The sequence below is a fragment of the Lindgomyces ingoldianus genome (genome assembly GCF_010093535.1).
Source record: "Lindgomyces ingoldianus strain ATCC 200398 unplaced genomic scaffold BDR25scaffold_80, whole genome shotgun sequence".
NCBI lineage: Eukaryota > Fungi > Ascomycota > Dothideomycetes > Pleosporales > Lindgomycetaceae > Lindgomyces > Lindgomyces ingoldianus.
The window spans coordinates 80,649-90,398 of record NW_022985241.1 but is presented as its reverse complement, the minus strand read 5'-3'; the positions used below and the strand labels follow the sequence as shown (position 1 = coordinate 90,398).

General features: G+C 31.9%; 1 protein-coding gene across 1 annotated transcript; it reads right to left on the bottom strand.

Moving 5' to 3' along the window:
- Window positions 1–753: 753 nt before the first annotated feature.
- BDR25DRAFT_320600 (uncharacterized protein) lies at window positions 754–1,457 on the bottom strand (the record flags this gene model as incomplete). Its single annotated transcript, XM_033691916.1, has 5 exons — window positions 754–794; window positions 852–887; window positions 952–984; window positions 1,103–1,238; window positions 1,371–1,457. The coding sequence occupies 5 exons, from the start codon at window positions 1,455–1,457 to the stop codon at window positions 754–756; spliced, it is 333 nt and encodes a 110-aa protein (XP_033539474.1).
- Between the last annotated feature and the right edge of the window lie 8,293 nt (window positions 1,458–9,750).

Below are 9,750 nucleotides of genomic sequence, written 5' to 3'. Positions count from 1 at the left end.
AAAACACATCTTTTACTAATTATGTAAAGACTAGATAATTATTTTATAAATATATTATTTTACTTTTTAAAAAACTAATTTTATAAAAAGTAGCTTTTTAGCTAATAGTAACTATATTTATAATAAAAGCTAAGCTACTTACTTTAGTGCATATTATAAAAAAATTACCAGCTTTAAAATGCTTTTTTAAAGAGCTTACTTTAAAGCTAGGCATACTATAGTAGATATACTGTAACAACTAGCAGACAATCTAGTTAGTAGTAAAAAAGAACGCCTAGATAACTACCTACTAACACTACATTTATATCTAGAACATGTGGCTGCGCTAGAAGCATACAAAGAGATCTTTTAAAGTGCGCTATATTAAAATAAGCAACATGCTAGCAAATAGACTTATAAAGCACTTACTAAAATAGTAATTTAAGCACTTTAAGTAGCTTTTTAACTTTAAAGACATATAAATAAGCTTTTAAAAAAAGAAAGTGTTAATTATTAATAGTAAAAATATCTTTACACTACTTAAAAACAAAAGTTCTATCTACTAGCAAAGACACTCCCCTATGCTATAAAGTTTAAGCAGGGATTTAGTACATAAGATGCGTAAAAACATAAAATGCCTAAACTATAAGAAGATTAATAAGCTTACCTAAAAGCTTCTTAGCGCACTAGTAACGCGCTAGGAGCTTAAGAGAAATGTTACTTTACTTTTTCTTTTTTTTACTTTTTTTTTTCTTCTCTTTTTTTACTTTTTTTTTAAGCAGAGCTTAAAGAACTAGCTAAAGCTAAAACATAGCCTATAGCCTGTTAGTCTACTCTAAGGTATAACATATAATCTTTATAGAGAAGCTTACCTACTTGTTCTCTGTAATAAGCGCTGTAATAAAGCGCTGTGTATACATAATAGTAACAGGGGGACTGTAAATAAGTTAAAAGCTAGATTACCCTACACACTACTATAAGGCTTATAGGGGCAGGCAGCTGTGCCTAGAGAAACAGCGCTAGCAGTGTAAACTACTAGTAGCAGAATTATAGCACTTTTTACTAGAGCGCTTTATAAGCGCACTCTTTATGCAGCCTAGACAGGACTGCGCGCGGAGCGCACTAGGGGGAGGCCGGCGGGGAGTGGAGGCCGGGCCGGGGAGCGGGCGCCGGCAGGGGGTAGTGGGCGCGGGCTTGCGGGCAGCGCAGCCCCGCAGAGCAGCGGCACGCAAGTAGGCAGCTTTTTTAGCTTTATTAAGCTACAAATGCACGTTAGTAGAGATTATAAATAAGGTTAAAGTTATTCTTAGAGCTTAAAAGCATTAACTTACACATAGTATGTTAGTTAGATCTAAAGAATAAGAGCTTAAGAAGCAGGAAAATTTATTTACCTCTATTATAGTAATTACAGCACGCACGTGACCTGCACTGCCTAGGGAAACAAGCATCACGCTGCTTAGGGCAATAAGCATAAACATAGGGTAAACACACAGCGCTGCTTTAACAAGCTAAGTTAACGCTTAACGCAGGTAAGCTGCTGCGCAGCTCACCTAGGGGGTGTGTCGCGTATACTAAGAGCCTTGGCTAGGGCTTAGAGCCTAGGACTGGGGCTTAGAGCCTAGGACTAGGGCTTAGAGCCTAGGACGTAGCTTAGGATCTAGAGATATTATGTTCTAAAGCTTAGTGTATATAAGGAGAGCCTTCAGCTCTCTTAGATAGCGGAGTCACTTTATCTAATCTTCTAAACAGCTACTGCCAGGCTATTTTATTCTCTACACTTTATATATTGCTTATATTCTTTTTTTAACAAAAATGTATAATTAATATAAGTGCACTTTTAGGTTAATTTGCACACAGGTTGCTCTAGCATGTGTTATATAAAACATGTTTAAATTATAAATAGTTACATCTATTCCACCTCTCTAGCTACATTAGTGTGTTAGGGATTAGCATTAGCTATACTTAGTTGCAGGCTGTAATTAGTCGCGTGCTGTAGTTAAATATTATTGTGACGGCGCGTACCGCGTCACATGCTCTGCGGCATCAGCTCCCTCGCTTGCGCAACGAGTAGCACGCTAGTGCTACGAGTAGCGCCTTGGCAGGGGGCGCACATGTATATTTAAACTCGCAGAGCAGCTCCTCTGCTCCTTAGTTTAATCTAGTTAAGTTACACCACCTCTTGCTTGTAGCTTGAGCATGCCGACCGTGACATTTATTATTATATATCTATTACCTGTCTAATATTACTTTACTAAGCATTATGCTGCAACTACTCTTTAACGTAATCTACTACTCACCTAGCCACACCACTCATCCAGCAGCCCTACTACAATCAACGTGCCTCTCTCTACTAAGATGCCTCTACTACCACAGCGCTCTAATTAGCTTGCAAAGAAGGCAGATTAATTCTAACTACCTCTGTCTTTTAAAGCCACCTAGATTTATCTATTAATTGTGTTGCAGCTTTGTATAACACGCTTTAATTAACACTCTAAACGCGCCTTGCAGGAGCCTAATTAAAGGCTATTACTAACGTAAAAATAAAAGCTATTACCTGTTAAAAAGTAGTCCCTTGTCTACTAGATACTAGACTTTAATTAGTAAGGATTTCTGCCTTATATTATTAACATGCGCTAAATAGCAGACGTTTACTCTAAGCTTGCAGCTAGGATTCTTCTTCTAGTCTAGTAGGCAAGAACTAGGTATTATACTTTGTTAACACCCTAGTAAGAGCTTTAGATAAAGTAGAATAGGAAAATGCATTTTAGCGCGCTCTCTACTAGAATCTAGTTAAGTTTTATGCTTAGTTTAATCTTATAAAGGCAACACAGCTAAAGTATAGAATACTAGATAAAGATACCTATAATTTTAATATAATAAGATTTATAATAGAGGTTGCTAGTTATATATTAAAGGTTATTACTAGCTTTAATTACATTAGATAAGTAGCTACTATTTAGCCTAGTAATTATAAGTAGGTTATAATAATTAAATATGTTAACATGTCTAGGTAGTTAATTCTGCTACTTATTATCCTTACAGCTAAGCCCTTTTAGGCTAGCTAGTATTATAATATCCCTAGTAACTAGATAATTACAGTAAGTAATAACAGCTAGATAACTAACATGCTTAGCCTGTCCTGTAACGATTCTTAGGAATCGTTCCATCTCGGAACCTCCGGAAGGTCCTCGTATCGGCCCCGACCCCGACCTGGTCCCGACCCTGCCCTGCCCCCTGCTGTACCCCTATTCCCCCAAGTATTTAGTTGTACCTCCCTGTAGCTAGCTCGGTAGTTTTCTGATATAATGTAACGGCGCAGGCAAGACAATGGGTCCGAATGCAGTAGGAATCTACTTAGAGGCATATGGGAGTGCGTGGGGACTCAATGACCTGGGAATACCATTAACGCCTATAGGCTTCGTACAAAAGGATATTAGAAAACTACAAAGCTAGCTACAGGGAAGGTACAACTAAATACTTAAACTTTAATTTAAGCTTTAAATAACACTTTAGAAACATACTATTGCGTTTGCTAAAAGGTTAACCTTCTAGCTAGCACAGCAGAAGGATATATATAGATGGATAGCTGTATGCGACACACCCCCTAGCTTAAACAGTAGAACAAGAGAGGTGAAACAACTTTAACACACTCTTGTAGCCTAAGTAATAGAACTTAGAGACAGATCTAGTAAGGTAGCCTCTGTAATTAACGCACTGCCTAAATGCTTTTTACTAAGCATAGAAATTAAACACACAGTGCTTAGAAATCATGTAATTCTATTAGTAAAGCAGGGGTGTAAAAATTTTTATACGCTAACTATCTACATTCTGCTATAAACTAGGCTTATAACTGTTGCGGTTACAAAAAGGTTAACTTTCTAGCTAGCACAGCAGAAGAATATATATAGATAGATAGCTGTATAAGACACATACTAAGCTAGTTTATTCTAATATAGCCTAAATTATGCTTAGCGCGCAAAGAATTAGCTTATTAGCTATAGTTACTAGCTAAAAGAATAAATTCTTATATATATAGCTTAAGTATATACTTAATAATTACTTACTTTTTATTCTTATTTAGCTTTTATAAGTTAGCTATAAAATTAGCTTATAAAAGTTATTTAACGTACTTTACAGGCAAGTTGCTTACACACCTAAGTTACTTACTTTTACTAAGACCCTACTAAACTACTTTTCCTATACTAATGCATTCTCTACAACACTACTTAAGCGTGCTAAAAGAATGTTAGATATAACTTACGCTCTAAGCTTTTAAACAAGACATAAAACTCTTAAAGAAATATGCTACAGCTATGTGTAAAGTCTTATAAAAGATAATAAATAACTATAGCACTATATAACCTTAATAAGCTAATTCTACAGCTAAATTATAAAAGCTAGGTAATAAAAAGAAGTAGGTAATTATTAAAACTATACTTAAGCTATATGCGTAAGGAATTTCCCCTTAAATAGCATTTATAGCTAATATAGCTAATTCTTTGCACATTAAGTGTAATCTAGGCTATATTTACATAAACTAGCCTAGTATGTTTATAAAGTGTTATTTAAAGCTTAAAGTAAAGTTTTAAGCATTAGTATAGTTAAGAAATATTTAGCTAATTATAAAGCCTGTCTTACTAAAGTTGTACGTGTTATTATTCTAGATGCTATACTTAGCTTTAATGTTCTCTATAAGGCTAAACCTACTCTAAATTACTTTAGAACTCTTATAAAAAGCTCTTTTATAGTTATACTTATGCTTAAATATTACTTTAAGCTCTAAATTACGCTTTATAAACATACTAGGCTAGTTTATATAAACATACTAGGCTAGTTTATATAAACATACTAGGCTAGTTTATATAAACATAGCCTAGATTACGCTTAACACCTAAAGAATTAGCTAGATTAGCTATAAATGCTATTTAAAAAGAAATTCTTTACGCATATAGCTTAAGTATAGTCTTAATAATTACTTACTTCTTTTTATTACTTAGCCTTTATAATTTAGCTGTAGAATTAGCTTGTAAAGGTTATCTAGCACTATAGTTATTTATTTTCTTTTATTAGACTCTGCATATAGCTGTAGCACATTATTTTAAGAGTTTTATATCTTATTTAAAAGCTTAGAGCGTAAGCTATATCTAACATTTTTTTAGCACGTTTAAGTAGTGTTGTAGAGAATACATTAGTGTAAGAAGAGTAGTTTAGTAGGCTCTAAGTAAAAGTAAGCAACTTAGGTGTGTAAGCAACTTGCCTGTAAAGTACGTTACATGTTATTAATATAGATATATTATTTTAGGCTGCTACATTCCTAAAATCTATGTCTGCATAAGATACCTAGGATGCACTATGCTAATGCTAGATTAACACCTATTAGAGACCCTTAGACTACATTATGCATAACTCTAGTATAAACTTTACGTTAGAGAATTTTTAAGCTTATATAAAAATTATAAAAGCTACATGTAAGCTGTTAGATATGCACACCTACTGTTAAGACAGGAGGAACGCTGGACGAAAGCTGCTACATAGTACGAGCAATAAGCTCGAACAGTATGTTGTTGCAAATTGCAGCATGTTGCAGCTAGTCGCGCATAGGGCTAGTGCGCGAGGGACTCGGACTGGAAAAACAAAGCCGAGCAACACGAGCAGAGCAGACAAAAAGAAAAAGAAACATTAATAAATCAATACAATTAATCATCATCCTATACATCATATCTAAAACCCATCATTCATCTTAGGAAGCCTAGAAACAGTGCTTTAATCTAACATAAGCAGATGCCTATAAAAGCATATTAGGTAGTTAGAAAAGTTAAGCGCGCGCACACACCTCTCTAATAAGTGTTTAACATCTTAAAGACTAAGCTAGGTAACTATATAGATAATAAGGCTATCCTATAGATAGCAGTTAAGGCTCTAAACAACACAGCTAGCCTGCATAGTCTAGTACCCACGCTGCTAGTCTTTAAAGCATACCTAAAAATTAACTTAAACTTTTTACTATTGCTAAATATTATCACATAAGCAAGCGCTATGTAAAAAGTAATAAAAATACTTTAAAAAAACTATATAAAAGTAAACATTAATTATATAATTAATACTTATAACAGCCTTATAACACATAAAGTTCTTAACCTCTCTCTTAGCTTAAAGATTATAGCATAGAGAGAGAAGAAAGGCTAGACTAGCCTATACAAGATTAAGAGCATTAAGGGGAGAGATGTTATTACTAAAATAAAAAATAGCCTACTAACGTACTTTACAGGCGAGTTGTTTACACACCTAAGTTGCTTACTTTTACTAAAACCCTACTAAACTACTTTTTTTACACTAATGCATTCTTAACAACACTACTTAGACGCGCTAAAAGAACATTAAATATAGCTTATGCTCTAAGCTTTTAAATAAAACATAAAACTTTTAAAGAAACATGCTGCAGCTAGGAATAAAGTTTTTTAAAAGATAATAAATAACTATAGCACTAGACAACCTTTATAAGCTAATTCTACAGCTAACTTACAGAGGCTAGGTAATAAGAAAGAGTAGGTAATTATTAAGACTATAGTTAAGCTATATGCGTAAGAATTTTCCTTTTAAATAGTATTTATAGCTAATATAGCTAATTCTTTGCGCGCTAGGCGTAATCTAGGCTATGTTAGCATAAACTAGCCTAGTACATTTATAAAGCATTATTTAGAGCTTAAAGTAAAGTTTTAAGTGTAAGTATAGTTAATAGATATTTAGCCTATAATAAAGCCTATCTTACTAAAGTTATACATGTTATTATTCTAGATGCTATACTTAGCTTTAATATTCTCTATTGTCTGTACGCAGCAGCAGCGTCGCGGCCTGGATACAAGCGATTGCGCACGAGCAGGATCACGTATCTATGTCACATAATGCTCGTGCGCGAACCTCTGTGCGCAAACATCTAGATATCCCCCTTTTCCTCTGTACAGAGGAAAGAGCAATAGAACTAGAAACATGTTGCCCTTACCTTACCTACCTTGTATGCTGTGCACACTGTACACCACTTTTACTCTTGCTACTTAAGTGCTTATACTATAAGTAGCTAGCAAAAAGGGCTTATTTAACACTAATTAGTAGTTAATTTAATTAACTGTAAATTAGCAAGAGTAATAACAGAGTACCTACACTTTATAAGGTACTTTGTTTTGTTACCTATTCTTAGGGATAGCAGATTAATCCTTTGCATTGTACAGTAAGCTCTGCTACTGTATAAAGTAAGGAGGAGATAGTGCAAGACGCACACTAAAGCTATTAAAGCTGCACAACCTAGCAGCTAGACAACAGCAGTACCTGCGTAATTTACTAGAAAAGCAATTAACTATACTATTATAATAGAATCCTACTAGCAACTAACAACTCTGCGTAATAATAGAAAAAACAAAGAATAATTTTTATTATATAAATAACTTATAAAGAATATAGAGATATTAGAGGTAACACTATAAAATAAGACTAGCCTAGAGTACTAAAATAATAAGATTAACATATTAAAAGCTTTAGTAAGCCTATAAACTTAATTATACATAAGTTACATAATTACTAATTTACATATAATAACTTAAAAGAGCGCTACTTTTCTAAGTTTATATATAAAGGATTTTAAAAAATAGATATTATAAGACTTTTTAGCACTTAGCTATGTGTTTAAAAAGAAGCTTATATAAGTGCTAAAGAATAAAAAAATTACACTATAGCTAGGTAATAAAAGTACTTAAGCCTAGAAGCTATATAATATAGCATAAAAAAAGTAATTACACTAGAAAAGCTTTATACATAACTTTTATTACTATATAAGGCTTTACATAGAAGTAGACTAAACATAATGCTGCTAATAACACTAAACATACTAGCATTACCTACTTCTACACCTAAGCTAGCACTACACTAATTACTGTACAAATAATACATGCCACCCTACCTAACGCCTGCTCTACACCCTTAATTATACACACTACTGCCTGCAGTAGTGTATACACTACTAATACTACCTATATAATTTATACTACATTACAACCTATATAAACTTCTACCTTAAAAAGAAACTACTAAAGAAAAACTTTTAGTAAATAAAATTATATAATTTTAAAAAGCATAAAAAAATAATAACTATATAAGTTAACTATATAACATCTTTATAAATAAAATAAAATTTTTTATTAATCTATGCTAATAGCTAAATATCTAAGAAACTTAGTATATAGACATCTTTCTAGATATTTTAAAAAGTTATGTAAATATGTACTATATGCATAACATAGGCCTTAGATATAACTAGAAGCATTTATATAACACCTTAAGTAGTTACTTTAACACTAATGTAAACTATAGCTAGTACTAGATAGACTAGATAATAATAACTTTTATATAATGCTAATAAAAAAACTTTAATAAAAGTTTATATAAAGTTTTTAAAATAATAATTAATAAGCTTACACTTATATAAAAAGTACTAAGAATAAAATTCTAAAGAGATGTTTTACTATACACTACTATTGCACACTACTGTTGTATAAGCCTGTTAAGGATAACTAGAACTAGAACATGCTATGTTTACTATTAAGCCTTTATATAAAGCTTTATTTAGTAACTTATAAGCATTATTTTAAGTTACTATAAACTAAAGGGTAAACTAATACCTTTAGAAACTGCCTAATGCATACTACATAGACTACTAATATAACTTTGTATAATAAAAAAGAAGCTTCCCTTTGCGCAGAAAAGAACAACATAAAAGATCTTTATTTAGGTTTATGCTATAATCTAGAGATAACTATACACAGATAAAGAAGTGCTTTGTCTACTATAAAAAAGAATATTAGTTATTAAACTACTCTTATAATAACTATATATAAGAAAAGAACTAGTACATTACCTTGTATAAAGATTTTTATAATAAGACTTTATTATGTAAAGCTATTACTTTATACATTTAAAACTTTAAAAGTTACTTTAAAAAATAATTTATAAAATACTACAACAGTTTATAAATAATCTGTAAAAGCAAAGCTTGCTTAGAGCAATAGTTTGCACATTAAGGTAGGTGTAAGGCAGGATGTCCTAGAGCAGGATAGTATAGCCTCCCCTAGCCTGTTTAGAGGTCACATGACCTGTGCTTTGTATATAAGCATAAATCTTAACAAGCAAGGCTTAGCAGCAATTTGTCTTTTTTATAATATACTTATATCTTTCTTTAAAAGCTTGCTTTTAGTGCTATCTATGCTACCTACTATTCTATCTTTATAGTAGGTTATTTAGGTTAAAGAATAGTTTATAATAATTTTTATAAATTATTATATCTTAGGTTGCTTAAAACTTATTTAATAGGTTTTTATATTAGCTTTAACTATAACTTAACTCTATCTTTTATAGTTACTTATATTTTTTTAAGTATTCAGTTGCACCTTTTTTTTTAGCTAGCTTAGTAGTTTTCTAATATCCTCTATATAAGGCCTATAGGTGTTAATAGCATTCCTAGGTTCTAAGTCCCCACGCACTTCTATATGCCTTTAAGTAGATTCCTACGGCATTTAGACCTATTGTCTTGCCTGCGCTGTTACATAGTTGTAGCATAATGCTTAGCAAATTAGTATTAGACAGGTAATAGATACATAATAATAATATTTAACTATCACATGTAAATAATTATAGCCTATAACTAAGTATAGCTAATACTAATCTCTAACACACTAATATAGCTAAAAAATATAAAATAAATATAGCTAACTATAATTTAAATAT